The sequence below is a fragment of the Oreochromis aureus genome, linkage group 22, assembly GCF_013358895.1.
Source record: "Oreochromis aureus strain Israel breed Guangdong linkage group 22, ZZ_aureus, whole genome shotgun sequence".
NCBI classification, from domain to species: Eukaryota; Metazoa; Chordata; class Actinopteri; order Cichliformes; family Cichlidae; genus Oreochromis; species Oreochromis aureus.
Genome location: NC_052962.1, coordinates 24,479,931 through 24,506,026, shown reverse-complemented (window position 1 = coordinate 24,506,026; position 26,096 = coordinate 24,479,931). Strand labels below are relative to the sequence as shown.

Here is a 26,096-nt window from a genome sequence, read left to right as displayed (position 1 = left end):
AAATGAATGAGCGCTTGTCAACACCAGCACGCTGTGGATCCTGTATACTGCTGGATCTGATATCATCAGGACATAAACTGTTTAAAGCTTGAGATTACTTGATGGGCAAAAGGGATCATGATTTTTGAGAGCTTGTCATCCTTCAGAAGCTAAGTGCTCCGGCAATAAATTAGATTATATCGTTCCACAGTAAAAAAGTACTTTAGTGCATCTAATGTACGGCACTGAGAACCATTTCTCTCATTTCTTAGAGGGGAAAAGATGAAAAAAAGAGGAGAAGCTGACAAACACAGGACCTAATTGTAACAATAAAGTTATATAACTATCCTGAAATAACTACAAATGCTAAACATGTCTCATTGTTAACAATCCTACATATGAATACTTCTCTTTTGATTTCAACTGAGTATGCTGGGTGATGGACATCAGTTTTAGTAGGATCAAGATTAGCAGTACTTATTCACTGGCTACTTTATTAGGCATACCATACAGGATGGATCCCCTTTTTGTCTTCAGAACTCTCTTAATTCTCCATTCCACACATCCAACAAGGTGCTGGAAACATTACACAGAGATTTTGGTCTATATCTGTGTGATAGCATCGCACATTTGCCTTTATCTGCACATTCATGATGAGAATCTCTTGTTCCACCACATCCCAAAGGTGCTCAGTTGGATTGAGATCTGGTGATATTGGAGCCCAAACAGTGAACTCGCTGAACTCATGTTTAAGAAATCAGTTTGAGATGATTTGAACTTTGTGACATGGAGCATTATCGTGCTGGAAGCAGCCATGAGAAGATGGGTACACTGTGGTCATAAAGGGTAACCTACACCACTCGGAGTATAATTTAAATGCAGCAGCCTACCTAACGGTATAATGGGGCCAAAGAAAATAACATCCACACCATGCCTTCCTATGAGCTCAAATCAGTGTGTCCATTCTCCTCTGACCTGTGGCATAAACAAGGCATTTTCACTCAGAGAACTTCTGCTCACTGGATATTTTCAGTTTTTCAGACTTTTTCCTGTAAACCCCAGAGATGGTTGTGGGAGAAAATCCCAGTAGATCAGCAGTTTCTAAAATACTCAGATCAGCCCGTCTAAAACCAACAACCATGCCACATTTAGAGTCACTTTAATGACCTTTCTTCCTCTTTCTGATGCTCAGTTTGAACTTCAGCAGGTCATCTTCATCATCTCTACATGCCTACATGCATTCATTTGGTGCCATTTGTGGTTGTGTGATATTTGTGTTAATATACAGTTGTACAGTCAAACATGTGTACCTAGCATATTTTCCAGTGTGTGTATTTGGACTTCCTTCATTTAAGGCTAGAAAAGTAGCATGAATAGTTTTTGATTGTAAAATGAAGTATCTCACATAAAAACCCAAAGTTAAACAAAGTACGACAGCAGCCGAGAGCATTAAAAAGCACAGCAAATTCAAACAGAGAGCACAGTAACGTTTTTAATAATGATTTCTATACAAAAAATTCCTTTGATACAGATAATTTCTGAGCAGATCAGAATTCCCTTCTCAGTATAAAAAACAAACAAAAAGTTCAGCTTTTATAACATATAGACAGTGACTGGATGTTCCAGTTTGGAGTCCTTAATACACCTCTGCATTCCTTTTATTCTCTTTGTCTTATTAAACAGACTTCCTTTTTCAGTTTAGTCCTCTGAGTAAAATGCCCCCCCCCCCCTCCCCCTCTCTCAGACACACCTACCTCTGTATATCTCAGTTTCCTTTCTCCTTTCAGAATGATTTTGCTGTCTTTATTTTACATTTCATAGTCCTTGAGATATGAGATCAGCTATCCCTGCAGATTACTTCTTTGGATGTTTTTCCCCCTACTTCTTTGCCGTGAATAATTTCCACTTCTTGCCAGAGAAGTGGCAAGAAGTTCAAATGACCTGAATGTTGCTTCATTCAGGTCATTTGACTTTGATCCAAGACCACCTGGCCACTTCGAAAAACAAGGCAGCTGCAGGAGATCTTAGTGTCTTAATATTTCGTCAGTCTTGCCCCATTTTTAATACATTTGCAGTCTGTTTATTTCCTATACCTGAAATGTCAAAACAAATAAGACACAACATATATATAGTTTGGTGTGCATAGATGTTTATAAAGTGCAAATAGTATTTGGTAAAAAAAAAAAAAAAAAAGCTTTATAATGTGAGCGCCCTTTTTGTTTATGACTTAATCCAGAATATGTAAGCCCACCTCTGGAAACAGTTCACTTTCATCTACATTTCAAATGCCTCCACTCATATTCCTTTTCCCCTCAGCAGCTCGGTAAAATGCCTCAGTCACCCTGCAGGGGGCAGTGTTTCTGTTAAGCGTTTACTTTTCATCCACTACAAAGATTTCTTCAGGGATTTTCTCCTCTGAGTCAGAGCAATCTGACAGCTTGTCCAGGTACTCCATGCCATTGAAGCGCTCAGCAACACAATGGGCGGTGAGACGGGCCTCCGGGTCGTGGTCCCAGCAGTCCTCAATGGAGGCACACAACATCTGGATGCCCTGCATGAGGAGAACAGGCTCACAGTTAGTCAATAAAATCGACTTTGGGGCGATGTAACTTCAACTCAAACTGAAGCTAAGAATGTGCATTTATGCATTTTCAACTGTGTGTTTATCCATATGCACCTCTGTATCAGTACTTTTATATAGGTTTACATTATAATAAATCTGATTCTCAGCAATGTTTTAGCAGTTACAAACACTGGTTTACTGATCTGACCTTTGCGCTCGTTTTACTTATAAATGCAGTAATTCAAGAGATAAATACCAACATTATATCCATTATTTTCCAAGAATGAGCTTTCCCAGAGGACAAAAAAAATCTTTTAAGGAAATGAGGACTTTTGATGCATTTCTATTGGAGAAACTAGCATTGGGAGTTATTCTTTCTGAAGGACGATTTTGCAGAGAGAATAATATCCAATTCTTTGAACATAAATGCTGCAGCTGCTTCATCTTGTGTACAGCTTCACTTTAAAATATGGAAACACTAGTTGCCACCAGTAGCTAGACACAGGGCTCATTTTAATAACAGTTATGTTGTCTGTATCACAACAATCCTATTTAAAGAAGAGCAAAACAAAGTGAGAGACAGTGTGTGGGAATGCGCTGAGGCAGCTTGAATGGATGAATCTTTTCATTGTGACATACATAGTAAAGCATAAATAAATAAATAAGCTGTGGAGAAGGGAGACGATTTTAAACCCGCTTGCATTCTACTTTTATTTTCTACATAGCGAACAGCTGAGTACAGCAGCATGAATGTCCTCCAGGAGACACTGAAAATGTGTGCAGTTATCTCCAAATCTAAACAACACTGTCTCGTTCTTTATGACAGTTTCCCTTTGTTTGGAGCAACTATAAACACTTCTGATTTAAAACTTGGCTGCCAATGTGGAAAATAAAGTTTATTTATGTTTTTTTTTAATATCTTAGAGGATTTATTGGTCCCCTACTATGATTTCTTAGTTAACATGGCCACTTTAAAATTTCTTCATAGGAAAAGAAACTATATCAACATTCTAAAATATTAAAAAAATAAAATGTGAAAGGGGCCACATTCATGAGTAGGCCATAGTTTGCATATACAGACTGTAAACTATGTAAACTTTGCAAACCGTAGTTTACACACAGTGTGGACATTGCAAGGGACAGCCTGCGTCAGTCATGTTCTTACTAATGGAATTAGGTGAGAGTGAGCAGAGGATGGACACAGTGAATACATCACACCATTACCTGCACTCTTCTCACAGCAGTGTGAAGGATCTGGCATATTGAAGACTGTTAAAAGTAGGTGTTTCATTCTCATTTCTATAAAGTAGCCTTGCATGACTCAATGTTATTTACACAGAAAAAAAAAACTGAAACTGAAAGTATTTAAAGCCTGAGTGTTTGGCTTGTAGTGATTAGTCCCAAATAATCAATGTTAATTTCTTATTTTTTGTTTGCTTTGCTTAATATGAGCATCCTCCACTATAACAACAGGAGGATCCATGACATCATACATGATAATGAAAATGAACAAGTTTTTAATATCAGCTGACAAAAGATTAAGATGTTAAAACACAGATTTTGTGGTTACAAACGAAGTATCTTTAAATTTAATTTCTTACCGAGTGGTTGGTCCAGCTGTTGGGGATCTCAGGTCTTCCTCTGTCCCTGAGGACGCTGTCCTTCATGCTCTCTACACACGGGTGTTCCCTCAGGTTTCCAAACGGTGGCTCGTATGCTTTCACGTCTGCATGTGAAAACACAGAAACAACAGGTGGGTTCAGAGAATTAGCCTGCACACAGCTCAAACTGGTAAGTTTAGGCTTTTACACGGGCAAAACAACTTTGAAACAGATCACATCTGACAGATGAAGTTCTGTGGAATAGAGAGCCGAGATCAGATGGAGGTGCCCCACAGCACACACATCAATAACACCTCTCAAAGGATTCACCGTGCGCTCTAAATTGAAACTGCAGGATGCAAACTTTAAATAGCACTGAAGCGGCACAAACAACTGAAGAACCCTGAGCTGCTGATAGAGGGGCCACGGGCGAGATTTTCTCAAGAGAAACATTATCATCACATTTTTAGCCTTACTGTCGATGAGTTTAAAGAAACCTCACCAACACTGCTCTGGCTTTGTGTCAGCTCTCTTACACAACAATTCCAGAGTACTTGTCAAAGGCCACTTACCAGTTGTGTTTACTTAGGGCAAAATCAAAGCAGGTCTGCAGGAAACAGCCTGAGAGCTATGAGTCAACAGTTTCCAAAAAAAATATATCGTATGAATTGTGTATCAATTCAAATTCCTCTTTGTTTGAAGTTTGGATTCCTCAGCTCCAACACTGAATTGCACTGAAGTTAGAACCTAGCTCAAGCTAATTTTCAGTCATTAAAAGATGGACCGACAAAATTAACAGATTTTATAATGCATACAAAATCAGACCGAAGGAATAAAGTGAAAAAGAGATGCATATTAATAAACCATATAACAAAGTCACTGTGGTGTCTCTGACTGTAATGCCTGGCATACGTGGCAAGTAGTTGTCAGAATTAAAACAGTTGCTACTTTTCTCACCTACAAAGACGGAGTCGTCGTTTAAAACAAAGAGCACATTTTACAATGCATCCTGGCTGTGTGAAAGTTACAATGTACTATTACACAACAGTGGTAAATTCTTGTAAATACTCAGGAAGTTTAAAACGAGTAATTTTGAACAGGAACAAAAAACTGATGACCAACAGCGATAACATGGGCATGTATGGCTGCCAGTGAAACTGACTGACTAGTGTTTATTCATGATGTGACTGCTGATAGAAGCAGCAGAATGAAGTGTATAGGGCTGCGCTCTCTGCTCAGACTCAGACAAAGGTTGCGAAACTAAGCAGAGAGCAATTCAAAGTTTAGATGGATAATGATCCAAAGCAAACTGCAACAGTAACCCAAGAGTTTCTCAAAGAAAAAAAACAGGATATTCCTCAAGGGTCAAGTCAGTCACCTGATCTCAACCCAATGGAGCATGCTTTTCAGTTACTGAAGACCAGACCTAATGCAGAAAGACCCACAAACAAGCAGCAACTGAACGCGGCTGCAGTAAAGATGTAGCAGAGCATCTCAAGGGAGGAAACAGAGCATTTGGTGACGTCCGTGTTTTCTAGACGTCAGTCAGTCATTGACTACAACGGCTCCAGTCAATGCAATATTTTTGTTAGACCCCTTGCATTAAAGCTAAAGGTCTGCACAGTTTGATCTAAAAACCACTGTGGGGGTGGCGTGCAGAGGCAAAATGACAAATGTGTGTCATGGTTTCCTTATGGACCCAAATATACTGTGGCTATATTTCTGTCAGTGATACTGCAGCTGCTGTTTAATGTCACACTGCTGAAATACAGAACAATGGCTTTTACAGGCCAGTAAGAATCTAGCAGAACCACTTTAAATTATACTTCACTGTAGCAGAGCCATTTTGTGGTATAAAAATATAGATATTTATACACACATACATATTTTCTAACAATACAATAGAATACAATCCCTGTAATTAACTGCTGGCTATTAAATCTGCCACTGGAAACACACAGATTTCAAACATACCGAATAAAAAAAGCACAATGCAGATTTGTCCTGCATCTTCCCATGTAAATCTCAGAGTTTATGTAACAATGCAGAACAAAGCTGTGTCGGCTGTCAGCGGGTTCTGAGATTGCCTCTTCAGTCACAAGGCCAACATGTTGTTGCTGAGAGTAAAACAATATTTTGTAAGTGAATTATTATGAAAAAAAGAAAAGAAAAAATATATAAAAAACAGTTTGTAGCTTTTTAAAATAAACTACCAGAACACATAATCATCACATAAGCATGTTGTTTGTACTGTTTGATGATCGTGATGATGTTTAATTTCTTTTTAAACATGTTAAAAAGAAAAGATCGCAGGGAGTTATGCAAGCTGCAGACAGGAATTGGAGGATTCTGGGACACAGACTACTGCAAAAAAATGAGTTCTTTACAGTCTGGAACTCAACATTACTGCAAGCAAAGTACTTTTGGTTTGTTATTCAAGCTTAAACACAAACCCAGTCAACCATTTTTAAGAGAAAAGGAGACAGATGTTGTTTGTTTTGTTGTGACAGGTCCAGGGAGTGTATAACTGTGTTCTAGACAGCAAACCCACTTTGGAAAGTGTCAGCAAACATGCTCGTGTGCTCATCTCCAAACAATGCTTCTCAAGTATAGGACTTGTACTACTTCATAAACAAAGTGTGTATTCCAGGACAAACAGATTTGCCCAATCTGGCTCTAAAGGCAAAGATGTTTATTAAAGGTAAACCTTAAATTAAACTCTGCAGTGGCAAAAGAGGCTTCTGAAAGCACAATACAGTGCGAGTGAGGACTGCTGGGGCTTGCAAAAGTCACACACTGCACACTGACAAGATTTCCTCCAAAGCTATTTAACAACTTCAGCACAGTAACAATGAGGAACTTACACTATGTGTCCGACAGCTGACGTGTAGTGATGTGGATTTTGCAATGCTAGCATATATTTCCTCCTTAATGTCTATTTTCCAGCCCACTTGTCAGCCATGCCAGTAGAAAGTGTCTGTGCATATGCAGCCAAGAGAAATGTAGTCATTTTTTTCCTACTGCAAACAAGGAAAAACTCTTGATGAATGGCATCGTTTTGAAGCTTTGTAATTTACATCCATCACACCGCACTTTTGTTCTTGTAGATTGACCACCTGCTCCCCTACGCACATCCCAAACTCACCAGTCTTAGTTGGCATACTGAAGTACTAACCTCACTCATGTCTGCTTAGAAATCAGTCAGCACAAGCATTTCACATTTTGTTTGATAGCCTTTCTCTGCTGCTCTTCCAAGTGAACAATTTTTTGTCTAATTATAGCTTATAAAATATAAAAACTGAAAATAAGAAGAGAAATCCTGTCACCTAAACACATAAATAATACAGCAAAAGCGATCCAAACAGTTTCACCATGTATTTGGAAATAAATTAGTAACGTGATCGCAACAACTGTGTCAGCTTCCCAAAGTCTGTCTGAGTCTGGAACAACAGCTTGACTAATCTACTCCCAGCCGCTGCTGGTTTTCATTAGTTCGCGGTGGCTCCAACACTTGTTTTCTGTTGTTAAACTCATGCATTACAGATGTATGCATGAACATTACACATTAGCAGAGCTTAATTTTAGGGCATATGGCCCTGGAAGCTTACCCTACCATTAACTGCAGCTGATACATTCCCTAACCATCGACTAACCCCATTAAGTAAAACCAAAAAAATATTTTTGCCCACTTTGAATGCAGCTTCAGGGAACCTAAATTGGCTGCACGCATTTTGACCCTATTTCATCCTCAATCAAGTCTAAAATTTGTTCCTAAATGCGCGTTGTGGCAGACCCCCCACCACATGCATTAGGCCCTCTAGTTCTGAAGGGTTTGATGGTCTGACATCTGGAGAGCAGCTGCCCTAACCTTTCCTCCTCTCCAGTCAAGCTCAACCTTTCCCCTCAGGGAATGGAGGCATTTTTTTGTCTGCAGCTCCACATTCGACACCACTCCGCTATTATCCTCCTACTTTGCCCCACCCGCTCGAGGAACGCCCTCACAATCTTTCCAAGCCCTAAATCTGGACCAGCTAAATTATACAGCAGAGGCATTTTAAGCAACAGACACTCAGATAAAAAGATCTGAGCCTGGAATCTGACTTTTCCTTCTCTTGGAGGTGTGCTGATCTCTCTGTTTCCCCCCTTGCTCTAACCCTTCCTCAGTCTTGGAAGATAAAGAAGGTAAAGTGATGGTTCGTGCCTGGCTGGCTGGCTGTCGACAGACAGTTTTTTTCCTCTCGTCTGGCAGATCTCAGATCAGACCACGGCCTCAGGAGCCGTGACAGAGCAGCCCTGTGCCTGCCTGCAGTGATCAGACATCTTCCTTACATTCACACAGGCAGGTGGCATCAGAGACAAGAGAGACAGGAGGAAAAAGCAGGGCATCACCCTGGTCATTATACTGATGCCCTGGGATGTGTCACTCTGAATTTATGAGTGCGGGTTCACATCTGCTCATATTTTGTCTCAGGAAGGTAAGATCTCAGGGAGTCATAAGTGACTCACCGACCTCCAGGGAAAACGTGGCAACTTCATAGTAAAAAACAGCAGCAGAAAAGCAAGCAACTCTTAAGTGTACTTTGTAAACATATCAGCTTTGCTCTTATGCTGCTCCGCTCCAGAATCAATACCAGATCTCAGCCAGCACACTATCTGCAAGGAGATTTTTAGCTGCCAGTAAGGCAAAACCAAATTACACCATCTCATTTATGCAGCTTATTCTTTCCACCTTTCTCATCGTCTGTCAAGGTGAGATTAGCTTTGTTTGTACAGTGATTTAATCTCTGAACAGGAAAATGTCTCCTTTAGTTTCAGCCCCGATGAACTACGGACCTCACCCTTTTACACTTCTCCGAGAAATGCCAAGTCTGAAAAATGGGGACAGGGATATGTGAAATACAGGAAAATGTGACCTAACCCAGTGGCTTCTATCTTTAGTCTAGAGGTGGGACGGGAACCTTGCGCTTCCTTTCTCTAGTAAATTTACACTGGCCTGTCCTGTCTTGTCTGTGCCGGCATGAGTAAAGCTTCACGGCTGCCTACGGTGTTGCACTGCAGTGGGAGACTAATTAACTGCTGCCTCACCTACCTGTGTCTACGAAGAAAGAGACAGAGAGACGGGAGGAAAAATGTAGCGTAACTGAGTTGAAAGGGCCAGATTTAGAAACAGGGAATGGTCGAGTGTATCTGGGCAAGAGAACAATGTGTTTTTGCATATCATTTAATTCTGTATACAGTGTTTAGGTTAGCTAAACCTAAACTAATGCAAAGTAAGGGAATGAAGGACTTAATCTGACATGCATGTAACGGATGGAGGGAAACGCAGGATAAACAAATGAAGATGTTGTTTGCGCAGATTTCCTGAAATCCCTCAAGAGGAAACCAAATGAAGCCAGAGTGAACCTGGATCTGCTTAGTGCATCTTTACTCATCTCTATATGCTGCATGTCCTGATCTCAAGAGACATTAACCACAAAGTGTCCTAATATAAGCCACACTTTCAAAGTTAAAATCACTCTAAAAAACTGCATCTTGGGACTATGCTCTTTGCAAAACAGGAAATACTCTGTTTTCTTTTCAAATGTGTACCCACAGGGCACCCACGTTGTTGCAGTTTGGAAGGAAAAGCAAGAGGAATTGTGGGTCACTCGCTCATGTTTTTGCTTCAGAGAACTCATGGGCAGAATAACTGCTCGATACACTTCAAGGAAGCCCCCTGGGGAGGGAGGGGAAGGAGGTTAGTGGGGGCAAAACAGGAAAACTCAGAAGCAGAAGTGTTCATGCCCAAACCCAGCATTCAATCACTGCTGTGACACAATGGAGACAGGAGCAGTCACAGAAACAAACAGGACCACAGAGACACGAAAGGAAAAGAAGGAAAAACAAATAACCTTCTGTCGACATGAAATACTGCACTGTACTGGCTTCAGATAATCAACCACTTCTATTATTTGCACATACCTCGACCTTGTTTTTGCTGCAGAGTGACAAACACGAGTAACGGTACATTAGTAAAGTGAAGGCTGATCCTTGAGGCTTCTACAAGATGGATTGTGGCTTTGACACTTTTAGATTTTCTTCCCACCATGACTAATGGGTCAACGAATGCTCACACATAAGTCCTGTCACACAGCTAATAAGTGAACTCACAGTGGAGTTGGTCACTTGGTGCTTGTATTGCTCAGAGGTCAAACAAGCTTTTACAGTATTTCTGAGGATATTTACACAGCCTCTAAAGGGAATTTCATCAATCAGTGCTTCTATTGGTTTCCTATACTTGCACTGACCAGAGCTAATTTAACAAGGAAATTGATGGTTATCTCTCCAAAGGTTAGAGGGAGTGTTAAATGTGTGTACAGTACACTACGTTGCTAGTCAGGAAGACAGAATATTGGGTTTAAAACAAGTACTGAGAAAACGTGACAGAAAATACAAAAGTGAGATGTAAAGTGTCAAATAGTACGCTCGCATTTAGTACATGAACAAGAGTGGAGAAGTTATTTTTTTCTCCAAATGTTGAACTATTCTTAAGTAGCCTGTGTTACAGGAATTAGATGCATAGCATAGACCCTTTCTTCTCCATTTCCTGTGTGATAAGGTTAAACCGACTCTGGCAAGAAACCAAGTCTTTTTTCTCGCCGACATCTTAAGTATTCCTCCCCAAACACACATTAAAGCTAAACTCTATTTACATAATCATTCACTGATGTTCTATATCATCAATAATTCATTTTACGCCTAAATCATCAGTTCATGTAAGGTTGTTTAATCTATTGAAAATATTTGGATAAAGCCAGTGGAAGATTTTCATAACTCGTGTTCAGACTTTATGTTATTGAGGGTGGGGAAAAAGTCATCTCTCCTTTCAAAAATAGCAGGAGCCATCATGTGCTACTGGATTACTGGAAGAGTCCTTTTTTGACCAGGATATGTCCTTCAGCGGGCACATTAAACAAATATGTACTGTTGCTTTCTTTCACTGTGCAATATCACTAAAACTACAAACATCCTGTCTCAGAGTGAAAAAAACAAAACAAAACAGTTCATGCATTTTTAACTTCTACGCTGGACGATGGTAATTCATCATTATCAGGCTGATCTAAAAGCTCCCTGAAAAGCCTTCAGTTGATCCAGATGGATGCAGTGAGAGTAGACCATATTTCTTTCATATTAGCTTGCCTTCATTGGCGCTCTGTTAAATCCAGAATTAAATTTAAAATCCTTCTCCTCACATACAAGGTCTTCAATAATCAGGCCCTGTTGCATCTTAAAGATCTCATACCATCATATTATCCTAATAGAGGACTTCACTCTTAGACTGCCGGCTTACTTGCGGTTCCTTGGAAATTTAAAAGTAGAACAGGAGGGAGAGCCTTCACCTTTCAGGCCCCTTTCCTGTGGAGCCAGCTTCTAGTTGGAGCTATATCAAATCACCTTGAACCCTCCCTTAGTTAAGGTGCCATAGGCTCAGGCTGCTGGGGGGCTTCACATTATGCACACTGCACGTCCTCTCCACTCCCCACATGTTTATGGACCATTCTGGCATGTTGTTATCGTTTATTTTGTGTTGTGTTCTGTCTCCCTACACACTCCTTTTTTCTTTTTGCTTTATGCTGTTTTTTCCCCACTGACATTTCAGCAACAAACAATAAACAACATTGGCATTTTTTTTTGCAATTTTAACTGAAGCGATCGTTCTACAGCAAAGCGTGTTAACTGATTAACATAGAGCATATGAGGACTTCGTGATCTTACCTCCAATTGCACTACACCTTGAGATGATCTCCCACAGTACGAGAGCCATGGAATAAACATCGGCTTGTTTGAAAGACTCAATGTTTTCTAGGTTGATTCTGGACTCCAACACCTCGGGGGCCATGTACCTGGCAGTGCCCACCTGTGGAAATGCAAATAGAGAGAGAAACAGGTTAATTATTGTCTTTGAGTCTTTGACCATAGTTGCAAATGGTAGGGGAATGCACAATATTGTTATGCACGATTTAAATATAGAGGTACATCTAGGGGAAGGTGGCGAACCACTTTTTTATCTGCCAAAACAGCTATCGTTTTGTTGAAAACGGCTCGTTAAACAGTAGCTGCATTAATCGAGCGACAGGTAGTGATTTTGTCCTGTGTGCTGTAAGAGATTAAATCACATTTATCTACATGAGAAAAAAAGTTGATGTAGAAAATAATTAGAAAAAAAGGGCACCACTGAGCTCATCAAAACCTTGCTTGTCTTCACATAATTACCATCCTCGAAAATGTGTCCGCTGGAGCTTCCTCCTAATGCATTAGGGGCATCACAATGCATTAGGTGTGCTGTGTGGCAAAGGGTGAGTCCTTTTCATAACAAGCCATTTTCATAACAGAGTGTAAATTGTCTCTGGCCTATTACGTCTTTGTAATGAGTCCATTAAGAATCAATCAAGCCTGTTTGTCTTGTGACTATGATAAAACAACAACAACCCAAGAGCACTTACAGCAGTATTTCTATCAGTATTATCCTTCTGGGGACAAGATGGAGTGAGTGCCATATATACACACGATGTCCTGAAGTTGTGAGGGTAAGAAAATGAAAAGTTTGATATATAGCTTGGCTCTTTTCAAAGTCTGACAAATATCCCAGAAGAATTATACGACAGGGCTTAGAGTGGTTTGTGTTTGGGGCGCTGGCAAAATTTATGATCTCTGAAGTGACTGACAGCCAAGTGAAAACAATCGATCGCCCAAAATTTAGTCTTAGGTAAGCCTTACCTGCCCACTGTTGGCCAGCTCATCCACAGACAGAGAGTTGTCCAGCCGAAGTGCAAGGCCAAAATCACACAGGCAGCAGGTCAAGTCATTTTTCACCAGTATGTTGGAGCTCTTAATGTCCCTGTGTGCGATAGGCACCTTGGAGCGACCGCAGGGGGTGCGGTCGCTGTGAAGGTGTGCCACTCCACGGGCTAGCGAACCCCCGAGCAGCCACAGGTCATGCCAGCTGATAATATTATGAGTCAGGTACTCCTGGAGATTCCCTCGTGGATGATAAGCTGTGATCAGCCAGTACTGTCTCTGCTCCTTCCTGTCCTCTGCTGTCAGGAAGTGAAGCACATTCTCATGCGTCAAATCCGCATCTGAGAAAATGTCCTTCTCGTTCTTCCAGGATGGATACTCCTCGTGTGAGAAAATTTTAATTGCTACAGTCTCAAAGCTCTGCTCCACGCTAACAGAGGAGCCCTGCTTCAGCTTGGCTTTGTAAACTTCTGCAAAGCGCCCTTTTCCAACCTGCACGTCCAGCTCGATGGGCAGCAGCTCAGTGTTGTGATTGAGGCTGTTGGCGTGCGTGGAGCTGCTGTCTTCTTCTATAATGACGAGTGGGTCGATTTCCAGCGGAGAACCTTTCTTGCGTCTGCAGTGGGTATTGCGCTGGCGGCACACGCGGTAGAAGTAGAAGAAAGTGATCACCACGGTAGCCATAACCAGGAGAGGCACCAGGCTTACTAAGATAACAGCCATCACCTGTGGTTCTGTGGGCCCTAAAGGTCAAAGAATCAGCACGTGTTAATAAAGATAGGTGAGGTTAAGATGCAGAACAGATGTTATGACAACCAGTTTAAAAGTCACTTTAAATCTGTGAGAGTAGTAACCATGTTTCTCCTTTTTTTAAACTACAACACCCACAATATGAAGACATAAAACACAAAATTACTTTGTGGCAGATTGTATCAGCACTTAGCTACGAGTAAAGTAATGCTCAGAAGACACCAGAGAAACCTGATGCTTCTTTGAGGAATGTTTATCAGAATCAGAAAGCTAAAGTTAGATTCTCAGCCACAAGTGTAAACTGCTCCAAACCCTGACCCAGTCAAGCACATATTGTGTCTCTTTATAGCACATGTCTGATTCTTATAATTTGGGAGGTGGTGTGTCTGGTAGCTGCTTTGGTTTTGGCAAACAGTGAGAGTTTATGCTTGTGCTGTGTTTATAGTCCAGTTTTTAAAGCTGCAGCAGTAGAAGAAGATCTATAAAAAGTAGATCACCAGACATAACACACTAAACGAGAAAACCTCAAATGGTCCCCAGTATGAAGCGCTCTAAATTTAGTCATTTATAAGTTGCGTTGTCAAAGTGAATGCCACACTTTACTTAGCTGTCTAGCTTACATTTGAGTTGCATAACACGTGGAGGCAAAAGTATCATGTGTGCATTATTATTCAGAAATACCAGGTAAATAATTTTAGGAGCAAGTGTAAATGCGCAGAGCAGAGTCAGGCATCTAACCGACTGCGGAGTTGAGCCCTCGACTTCTCTCAAATTTTTTTTTTTTCTGAACAGGAAACCACATGTCTGAAATCCTCTACAGTGCCTCAGACAGACTGTTTGTTTTGATTTTTGTGGAGTGAGAAGCTATTTCTCACAACAAACCTGTCACTGTGCCTCCAAACTCCTCCGGGCTTTAGACAAAATCCTTACTTGTTGTGTGAATTATTGAAAGTGCAGAAGTAATGCTACATTTAAGGTCTGGAGATGCTGTGAAAAGCCGTGTTATTGAGAATTATCTTTAAGTTCAAAGTGTGAAATACTGCATACACAAGAGTAGAATCTTTAGAGGGAAAAGGCTTTAAGAAATACTCTTGCTGGTGGGAAGTAGATCCATACTACTCACCTGCCTGTTAAATATGATGCTTCAGATATGCTTAGCTTAGCATAACGACTGGAAACCGTGGAAAACAGTGCTACCTACCATCTTAAATAAAGCTTTAAAGCTGTACTTGTATATTTGTTTACACACCAATCAGTCACAGCATTAAACCCACTGACAGGTGAAGTGAATAACATTGATCATCTCGTTACGTCTTGTTCGATTCTGGCATTCACATGGGTGTTACTTTGACAAACCACCCGCTCACATTCAATATAACAACTGACGCAAATTTCACTCAAGCTAGGTCTCATTTCGTAACATTGCCGTTCCCAGTAGGTTTTGTTAATGTCTTTCTGATAATAGGGTGGAACACACCATTAGTCTGCTTCTCAAGGCAGCTGTATAACTGTATGAAGGAAGGGAAAACTGCAAGCAAAAGCTGAATCGTTAAATCGTGCTTTGTTCAACAGGTTCACCTGGTTCAAATTATTGGCATTGTTGCCCTGTTGTTCAAGCTCATCCCCAGTGCCTTTACCACAGAACTGACCCACTTTAGTCACTGAGAACTTCCAGAGAGCGCACAGACATTCCCAACAGTGAGAAAATATGTTTCCATGACGTGCTTTGCTCCACGCAGATGCTTTCAATTTGGCTCTCGGTGCAGAGCCAGGTCTCGGAAATGTACCTTAGTGTTATTACTGCCGGGACACCGTAGTCAAAATACATCTTATTCCAGGGCCAATGTTGTAACTGGAGTCTAGAAGCCAGTGTCTACATGGTCTCCTAAAGCTGTTTGCAATTATGCATCTGGAGAGCATCCCAGTGCACACATGTTGGCACTCATGCACGACAAACTGATAAAAAATTCTGACGTTATCATGTTATCCTCACAAATGAAGAATAAACACTTCCACTTCTAAGATTTTAAACGAATCTTTCTCCACTTTAAAAAGAAATGCAAGATAGAGGGAGTAAAACTTAAAAATCGGATCAAATAACTGGTGTGCAATATGTAAGGTATGACTCTCCCAGTGATGAACTCTGAAAACTATTTCCAGGCAGGAGTGTAACACAGAACTCTGAGCCCTACTCAAAAGCACTGTCTGTGGGAACCCTTCCCTTCTCAAGCCATATCTCTCATCCATCTTTTGATTGAGATTTTTTAAAAATAAATAATTGAGCCAACAACTTTACAAGAACCTGTAGGGGTCCTTAGAGTACCGCTTACGTCCATAACGCTGCACATGCTAAAATGGACATACATTTCTTAACGTGCTGTCGTCTACAATAACTTGAACATTTAGAATTAAGTGTTCATGATTCTCATGTCATAAAGACACTTGAAATACCAACCCTATAGTCTTCTAACACTTACATTAAGAAAATGCTGAGACTACTATACTGCATAATAAAGACAGTTGTATTTAGTAAACAAGACTTCAATACAAACATGTTTTTTTTCCACCCCCGAAAAATCTGTTTTCTTAACATCCCGTGTAATGATTATAAGAAATCTCTCTTCATCCTTCCCCTCTGGCCTCTTCACTTCCTCTATCACATCTTCTTCCTCACTATCTGCCACACAGACCTCTGCAAGAATGATGCGTGCAGGACTGATATGAGCCTCTAAACCTGCTGACAGGCTAACACTGGTGCTAAAGGCGCATCAGGCGTCAAACCAGATCATCAGGGCACACCAAAATACCTTGAAGCTTATTTGTGTTTACAAAACCAACACTATAATTACACTATAATAACACACACATATTACAATAATATGAGACATTATAGTGATTTTCTTGCCTTGTTCCTTTGATGTTATCAAACACAAACAGAGATGTCATATGGTTACTCTCGGCTGCTCCCTTGTCACAGTGGGTCGCTGTTTAATCTGGCAGAGTGTTTGCGCCGGATTCCTAACGCAATCCCACAAGGGATGTTTTATTGGCTGGAATTTAAACAGTGACATTTGGTTTGCAAAACTAATGTGTAAACCACTACTCTAAGGAGCAAACATCATGCATGACACAATGTTTACACTGTTTGTCGATGTGCTGCCTGACACTGTTCATTATAACTAGCAAAATAAGTGTTTTTTTTCCTTGTGTCATATCATTTGGAAATGAACCTGCTGCTGCTTAATCGCTCTGGCTATTTCTGTAATTCAAGGCCGTGGGTTTCATGGTGTTAAGCTGTGCTAGGTCTTTTTGGTATATATCTGATGTTGGCTCACTTAACAGCTGCTGAGAGCTAAACTTTTCTTAACTGGTTAGTTGTGCTCTGCTCTCCTTTCTTTTAAAGATATTTTTTTAACAGCCGTCTTCCCTCAGTTTGCTTATTTCACCCTCGCCTTTCTTGCTATTGATCCTTTGACTTTTGCTTTCTTGGGGAAAAACATAGCTCACATTATCAATCACCTAGTTAGAGTAAATTAACTATGGTGCAGAATTAAGTCCAGAGCATTTTTCCTCACTTCTAACGAATAAAAGCGGCATCAGGGAGCCTCGGTGATTATTTGGAATCAAAGTTCAGACACCCACCGAAATATAGTTATGACACCAATTACTTAGACATTTAATGTCCCTGTTTCCAGCTGCAGCTCTAAAGAGGGTTTAGCCTGCTTTAGTTAACTGTTTGGGTTTTACAGCTTGGTTTAATTTCACTCACTCTTATCAAACCAATTTCCATTCACAGCACTCAGCTATACTCAAAAGGCTCTAAAAGTCTACTGCATGGAATTTGTTATGTACCAGTGTTGCTAGACTGACAAATTTGCAGCTATTTGTTGCACATAGTTTAGCATTTAACAATAAAAGATTCAAATATAGCAAAAACAAGTGAAATATTAATAGTGAACTGTCTTCTAGCATATTTACTTCATATATTTAAAACATTGCAATTTTAACTTACTTGGGTCAAAAAAGACGCGCTCATTGCATTCATCCTCAGAGCATGAACAGATGAAGAACTTTGAGCCCATGCCACTCAGCTCTTTCATTTCACACTCGCTGTTGTTGTAGTCCTTCAAGACTAGGCCGTACAGTTTTTCAGCTGGGTTGTGGCACACTGTATCAAAGGTGACGTTGCCATCTTTCTTCCTCCTTAGAAAGAGAAGACAGATAAACACTTTTTACTAGTCAAGTTTGAATTCGGGTATTCACTACCTGCTTTTCAAAGATTTGTAACAAAGAGATGGTGGCAGATCTAGACTATGGTGCAAAGGTCTTGAGTCACCCCTGATTTCTTCATATTTTGCAAGGAAAATGGTAAACAGCTTCAGCGATTTATTGAAATGTGTGCTAACATGCACAGAAATATAGTATATAAAGCAAAAACAGGGATTTTACAATTCTAACAAACTTAAAATTATTTTATTTCTTTGCCTCTGATGATGGCCACATCTTTCCAGTCGCACGTCAGGTCATTACTGGATCTTTTCCTATTTCTTAAGAACATGACTTTCAGATATTGTTCATCTAGATCTAGCTTTTGGCCTGTCACTTCTAATTTTGTCCTCCATGTGCTAAGGTTCCTCAATTTTTTTATTTTTACAGACACACTGCACAACATGCCGCGATTTGTCAAGTTTTCAGCTGACATCTCTTTGGAAATCACGTTGTTAATGCAAAAATATTCTTTTATTCCTGTCAAATTGTGTTGTATTTGGTGTTTTTCATACATTTGGTTAAAGGAAAGAAAACAAATTGTATGTTTGTAGACTGCTAGTACTACAAAGTACTTTCTTCTTGCTCTCGGCTCCCTTTTGGGGTTGCCACAGTGGATCATCAGCCTCCATCTCAACCCATGTTCTTCTGCCACACCAACCCTCTGCATGTCCTCCTTTACTACATAAATCTTCTCTATAGTCTTCCTCTTTGCCTTCTGCCTGGCAGCTCCATATTCAAGACCTTTTGTCCAATAAACCCGCTCCCTGTTCTCTGCACATGTCCAAACCATCTAACCCTTGCCTCCAAAACCATTTGACCTGAGCTGTCCTCTAATGTACTCATTTCTAATTTTATCCATCGTGGTAACATCATCCGCTTGGCCTCCTGCCTTTTAGTCAGTGCCACCATTTCTAAACCGTACATACGTCGGGTCTCATATATAAACCATTCTTTTCACTCTTGCTGCTACCCTTCTGTCACAAATCATCCCTGATACATGTTTCCACCCACTCTATTCTGCCTGCACTCTTCTTCACCTGTCTTGTGCACTGTCCATTGTTTTAGATGGTTGAGGTATTTAAACTCATATTTCTTCACGACTTCTACTCCTTGTATTTTCACCTTTCCACCTGTCTTCCTCTATTTTGCACTCATGTAAAATTAAAAGTTTTTGTTCAGGCAAAAGGGCTGGACTGAAGATCAATGAAAAGCTGCTTATGTCCAAAGAAAAGCTTTGCAAGCCTGGAGAACTACTACTCAAGAACACTTTAGTATAACAAAGTTTGGCTCCTTGGAAGCAACATATGCAGAAACGCGAGGTGGGTCAAGACTTTTGCACAGCCCTATAAATTAGGTACATAACTCAATGATAAACTTGTAGCTGTAAATGGCAATATTTTTCTGTAATATAAAATATACACACACAAATGACTAAAACATTGAATTCAAAGTTCTAAAGGTGGAGACTTAAATACAAACAACAGAAGAAAAAAATAAAAACTTGGCTCTGTACAAATCAGCATATTTACATTTGGAATTCCTGCTGAGCAGTGCTACCTGGGCGGTTATGAGAGACATTTTAAAGAGGTGCTGCTGTCCACGTGCCATTAGCTTTCTGCTAACCTCAGCTCATAACAAGCCCACTACACTGCGAGTATAATGAGAAACAGCAGCACTGCTTTAAGCTTTTAACACCAATACAAATCTGCTTCCTACTGCTTCTCACATTCAGAGTCAGATTTGATGCTGACGGGTGGTTAGGCGATCACGAGCTGTCATAATCGGGCCGGCTTTTTGGGCAAAATGCTGACGGAGAAAGTGAAAAAGCAAAAGGTCACCCCATGAAGGAAATTTTAGAGCTTCAGGAAGGAAACGATGGCTGATTTGATGAATAAATAAGTAGCCATTGTTCCCCTTATTTCCTCACTTTGCTTGGTGTATTCATGAAGAGGCGCATAAATATAAAAAGGCATAATAAACGTCAGAAAGTAAAGAACGAAACAAAGAAAAGCTCTTGAGTCTCTTTGCTATAGTTTAATTGTTCATTTACATCCTGAACTATTGCATTAGAATCACAAGGCAGGAAGTTCAGTGGACACTTACCAAATACTGACACACACGTCTTCTTTTTGGGGGCAAATAGCTGTAATGCCACACTCCACCTTACAGTTCCCTTTACCCGAGCAGTTAGTTGGCTGTATATCACAAAACTTGCACAGCTTATTTAGCTTCATTCTAGAGGCCTCTGGAAAAAAAAAAAAAAAAAAAAAGAGGAAGTGAAAGAGGGAAGACTGAGTTGTGAATTTCATATTCAACAGACTTAAAAACCTGAAAAACATGAAATTTAATCAAAGGACGGAGGTATTTTGGAATTTGTCAGCGTGCAGAAGCTGATATTCCACATAACCACAGGAATATCCAAACAATTTCATACTACAGGGGTGGACACATTTTTCTCCCCCCGTGGGAGCTTAACAAAGCAGAGCAGTGGCATTCACCTCCTTTGGACTTGTTCAGACCTGTATCGGTGAGACACACAGGATTGTGTGAGGAGTGCCTGTGGGTTTGATAATCATCTAAGGAGACAACTGCCAGACAGGCAAGAACAACAAACAGAGGAAACACGGATGAATTTTCTTGCTGAGGGGTCTCTAATTTGTCAGCCCGATGAGTCGGCTCCCCATCAAGTAAGGTGTTGTGCCAACACCGCTGATGATTTGTTGATGGAAAAAGAAAGGAAAAAAAAAACGAGGTTATGCGTCAGTCTGTGAATAACAGGAGCGAGAAAGAATTTTATTTCCACAAATATTCCTAGGATGCAGTTCTGCAATTTATCCTTGCATTGAGGGACGTGATGACAAAAAACCCCACCAAAAAAATCGAGACAGAAAGGTGAAGAATCTCTTCTCTAGTTTTTAAGGGAGTTCTGGCTACTACACAAAATTATGAGCGAAAAGAGGATGTTGTGGCTTTAAGAGGTGGAAACAGTTCGGAAAGGGGACATTTCAGATTTACTATGATTAATAAGGGGAATGATTAAAAAGAAGAAACAATCACGATGTCTGGCAGGATTGAGATGCATGCATTGCATGTGCTACGCAGACTGGAAACACGTGACCTTGCTGGTTCAGTAAAACCACCTAACCACAGTTCATCTGTATGCTGACTTCACGTGTACAGGAAGTTGAACCTGCTGTTTTCATCAGAGAATTCAACTCACGACCAAACCAAGAAAGAAAACACCACCTCTGGTACACTGATGTACCTGAAGTTGGTCGATGTCTCAAAATGGCACCGCTGAGGGTTTATCACATGACCAAATAGTAAATAAGTTTTAGAAGGGGAAGTGTAAGTGAAAGCGTGCTTCTTGACATGGTCAGCAAAAAAAAAAATGTATGCTTTGGGCTTCACACAAGCTTACGAGAAAGGTGCTCTCTGTCAGTGTGTGTGTGCTCTTAACCTGGCACAAGGATCCTACTGTGTCTTTTCACCCAACACCCAGGCTGCAGGGTGGGGTCAGCAACAGACACGCTGTACAACATGCACCCTGGAAGTGCAGCAAAGTTAGATCACTACCACCGGATGGCTGCGCCTGACAATCAGCAGCAGATGAGGCACTTTCACAAGACGTTATCAGGAAATCGTTGGCTTTTGTTTTTGCTTTCAGGGCTTGTCTGCACTGAGAGACGGCTCCACAAATCAAAAAACAAAAACAAAACAAACATGAAAATATCACACCTGAACTCCAGACTAAACTACGCCACAGAGCAATTTTAAAAGTCTGCCCAGCGGGCTGGTGAGGTGTTTTGAAGTAAATCAGCACTGAAGGGATAGTCCATGCCTGAGTGCTGTAGGAAGGTGGCTGAGCCTGAGTAATTATATCATTAGAGCAACTCCTCTGAAAGAGCATGTCATTTTAACCCAGAAGGAGGCGGGCAAAGGAAGGGATGAATGGTAGTAATTGTCACCCAGGGCTACATATAATTGCAGAGAGGTGGGGGGAAGGATTAGGAGCAGCCAAAGCCACTTGGTGCCGCTGGGACTGAGTCTGAGACAGATGAAGGTAAAACACTGTCTTCCTTAAGGGGGGCCGTTAGACCTGTTAGCACTGTGGCTACACATCAAAGATGCAGATAACCAAAGGAGCGCTATAAAGGCTGGTGACTTACAGCAGGTGATGTCTTCCCAAAGCTACCGCATTCGCACTGATGAAAGTTGCGACAGGGAGACTCACGGAGTCAAGTGAAGCTAATTTACATTTGAGACCACATTAGCAAGTAAAGTGTCCTGAATAAACAAGGCTTCGCACCTGGGTATTTTCTTTTTCTGTACTTTTAGCTAAAAGCTAAAGAAACACCTGTTTGGGGAAAAAAAGCAATTACAGTGTCATATTTTTGCCCAATAAATAAATAAGGGAAATCAATTGTCACTTTGTATCACTCCGCTTCTTCTTCACAGAGTCCGCTGAAATAAGTTCCGAAGCTTTGGCTAGTTTTATGGAAGTTTAAAGTTCAACTCACCCGCCTCCTCGAGCAGACTACTACCAAAGAGTATCATTCCACACCAAAAAGCGGAAAACCGAAGTAGCTCCATTTAGACTGTGTGCTGCCCTCTTTCTCATTAATTTACCGAAGCCTTGACAGCGGGTTAATATCCAGTCTCCGCGGACTCTCTTTGGCCCGCCTGTTGCTCCTTTTTAAACGCCTTCACGGCTCCGGGAAGACGACGAAGAAGCAGAATGGGTAAACACAAGGCAGGACTTACCCTATATGACTCACAGTATGTGCGCATTTCATGAAACAGGAAATCTTCAGAAGGGGTTGGACAGGTTTTTTTTCTCTTCTTCTCGTATTCTTTTTTTTTCTTCTTGGTCAGACTCATGCGTCTGTAAAGCATGTCATTAAGAGGCTGAAAACCAGCAGAGCAAGACTAGAAAAAATGACACGCTCAAAAAATAGCTTAACCGCCTATAGGCTTTTAAGTCAATGCAAACACCCTTTTACTTCAGAACAGTCACTCGTTGCAGATCTTATTTAGAGCTGTCAGCTTTGAAAGGTAGCTGCTGAGTTCTGTGTTTTGGATTTATTAGAGTGTTACTGCTTTTTACACAATAAAAGCAGCACATTAAATTCACTTAAATGTCCCCATCTAAGTTTAAAGTTTAAATTGCGTTCCTCTGCTGCTGCATGATTTTGCTGGAGAGGTTCCAGGCCCACGGTTTGTCAAGGATGACACGAGAAGCTGTGAGAGTATCTTTATATCTCACAGTGTTGGTTTTTGAAGACACACAGAGGTTAAGTCCACTATAACACCGATAAATTACTGGTCTATTGCCAGGGTTTTGCAGACATGCTTTTGCTTTTCCTCTGCATACTTGAGCTGTGATGTCAGGTTTCAGTTCTGACCCTTTAACCCTTTGGCTTATAACTCTTTTTTTCTTTTCTTTTTTTTCTTTTTTCCGAGCTGTACTTTCTATAACCACCAGCTCAGTGAACTTTATTAGCACCTCTTATATTACTTCTGGCAAGCTGGCTTCAGTGTAGGTGCAGTGTCGCGTTTAAAAAAAACATAAGAAGATGCTTCAGAATAATGATCATTGTGTTTTGAGATGTTCTTCAGTGATAGTTGACTGTACATTTTGGGCATACAAATTCTAATACAGGAGGTTTTAATGTACTCTTAAATAGTATGGTGCATTTATTTATTTATTTTCCTGTTTTCTCTCAGTCAGTGGGTGTGGGTGTTTAGGTTTACACAAGTCTGTGCACGTTTTTATTCAAGCCTGCATGGCATTCAGCCACCCAGCACTGCATGATGGGGTCCAAGCCACAAGGTGGAGATCCCACAGCGTTGTGAGGCAGCTCCCCACAGATCATAGAAAACCAAAGTAGATCACAACATCCTGCTGAGTGACCACAGCACCCGAACAAAACGCCTTCAGAACTTTATAAATATACTCTGTACGAAACTGTGATTTTATCTGCCTTAGCGCAACAGGAAGCACAGCACACTCAAGTGTGCCAAGAAAGGCTTATTTACACTTTTAGCCCCCCCCTCCCTAAACTTTGCACAAGTTTCTCCATGCACGTCTACCTCTGAATAATTTTTTTTTCCTAGTTCATTGCACAAACACAGATAAACAAGCACCAGGTAAACATACAGGTGCTCGGCATTCTTGTAAACTTCTCTGGTCAAGTGAAAAGATCAACAGACCAGCCTGATAACAAATCCCTGGATTCATGCCTTGGGATAACACCGGTGGCAAACACTCACTGCATGCTGCCTCTTATAAAAGGCTTTCAGGGATGTCAGTCTCTTTGCACCTCTGTGTCTCTGTAGGTAAAATAATGATCAAAACAAGTGTGGTGTCTTTCCCACACAGGATTTTATGCATATAATGCATGCTCATTTCTTACAAGATCCCTACCCCCGCATGTGCCCACCGGAGTTATGGCACAAAAGGAGATGACACACGGGGATATTGATTCCTCACTAAGTGCTAAGCTGAGGAGAAGGCAAGTACTCAAAGTGAGGAAGATGCTGAATTGCTGATCGGGTCAGTGAGCCACTTTAATAGGTACGCCTATTTAACTGCTTGTTAAATAAATAATTTTTTAAACAATATTTGTTCAACTGTTTGTTAATGTAAATCTCTAATCAGCCAATCACATGGCAGCAACTCAATGCATGTAGACCTGCGCCAAATGAAACACTAAGGTTCAAACCAGTGTATCAGAATGGGTATCAAAGCGGTTTAAGTGACTCTGAAAGTGGCATGTTTTTTGGCACCAGATGACCTGGTGGGAGTGTTTCAGAAGCTGCTGATCTACTGGGATTTTCCCACATAACCATCTCTATGGTTTACAGAGAATTTCTTCTTTTTTTGACCGATATTTACTGAGCCGCAGTTCTCCCAGTGAAAATGCCCTGTTATTTCCAGAGGTCAGATAAGAATGGCCAGACTGCATCAAGCTGATAAGAAGGCGACAATAACTAAACTAACTACTGGTTACAACCAAGGTATGCAGAAGAACATTTCTGAACACATGACACATGGAAGCTTGGAGTAGATGGGCTATAGCAGCAGGAGACCACGCTGGGTGCCATTCCTGTAAGCTAAGAACAGGAATTTGAGGCTACAATTCACACAGGCACATCACAACTGGGCAACAGAAAAATGGAAAACAGTTTCCTGCTCTGATGAGTCTCGATTTCTGCTGCAATTTTCAGGTGATAGGGTCACAATTTGTTGTAAACAACATGAATCCATCCTGCCTGGTATCAGTGATTCACACTGCTGCTGGTGGTGGTCCAGTGGTGTGGGGATATTTTTTGATACAATTTAGACCACTTAGTTCTGACTGAGTATCATTTAACCCCAAAGCCTACCTGATTATTATTTCTGACCATGTCCATCCCTTAAAAACCACAGTATACCCATCTACTGACGGCTGGGTAATGATCTGTGTCACAAAGCTCAAATCATCTCAAACTTTTTTCTTGAACATGACAATGATTTACATGACAATTACCAAACAAACAAAAAACAAACAAACAAGCAAATATGCTACTAATATCTTATAGTCTTAAGTCTTAGGCTAATGTAAATATATTTTTAAAATCTGCTGCCGAAGCAAAATGGGTTAGAAAATTCACTCACAAGTGTTTTATTAACCAGGATTTTTGTTGTGGTAGGAGTCAGGATGAAGAAATGTTCTCACAGGGAGCAAATCTCCTTAATAGAATTTGTATTTTGTCCAGTTTTTACAGGCATATCATCAAGAAATCTTGATCACCAGGTCACCTTCAAGGTTCTAGCCTTTCAGGTGTACGGACTTGTATCTGAACAGATTCACTCTCGCCTCAGCAGAGTTGGTTTAGTCATACTTCTTTGGGGTGTTGTTGGCACAGCAGTTATAAAAGCAAGCAAGCTGCAAGCCACCGACCTCAAGCTGTCTGTATATACAACCTACTTTCAATCAGGACTTTGTTACAGAATAAAATGCTCAAGTTCTGCTTAAGCCAAAGGAAAAACTGCAGTGCCATGAGAGCAGCAATGTGTGTTTGCACAACAGAAAGAAATGTAATGCAACTTGCAAATTGCTGGTGAGAATAGTGGCAAAAAACTAAAACAATTGAGTCATTTTGAATCAGTA

The 26,096-nt window shown here is 40.7% G+C and overlaps 1 protein-coding gene across 4 annotated transcripts; it reads right to left on the bottom strand.

Moving 5' to 3' along the window:
• Positions 1–1,451: 1,451 nt before the first annotated feature.
• On the bottom strand, positions 1,452–22,758 carry LOC116319415 (TGF-beta receptor type-2-like). 4 transcript variants are annotated; one of them, XM_039605623.1, is made up of 8 exons: positions 22,719–22,751; positions 20,439–20,649; positions 20,044–20,185; positions 17,684–17,874; positions 12,901–13,664; positions 11,899–12,040; positions 4,144–4,268; positions 1,452–2,530 (listed from the first exon to the last, which is right to left on the bottom strand). In XM_039605623.1, exons 1-8 carry the CDS (start codon positions 22,734–22,736, stop codon positions 2,351–2,353), a joined length of 1,773 nt encoding a protein of 590 aa, XP_039461557.1. In that variant the 5' UTR covers positions 22,737–22,751; the 3' UTR covers positions 1,452–2,350. The 4 variants fall into 4 exon arrangements, with proteins under 4 accessions (XP_039461557.1, XP_031594590.2, XP_031594589.1 ...); XM_031738730.2 differs by having other exon boundaries at positions 22,705–22,746; XM_031738729.2 differs by lacking the exon at positions 20,439–20,649 and having other exon boundaries at positions 22,461–22,740.
• Between the last annotated feature and the right edge of the window lie 3,338 nt (positions 22,759–26,096).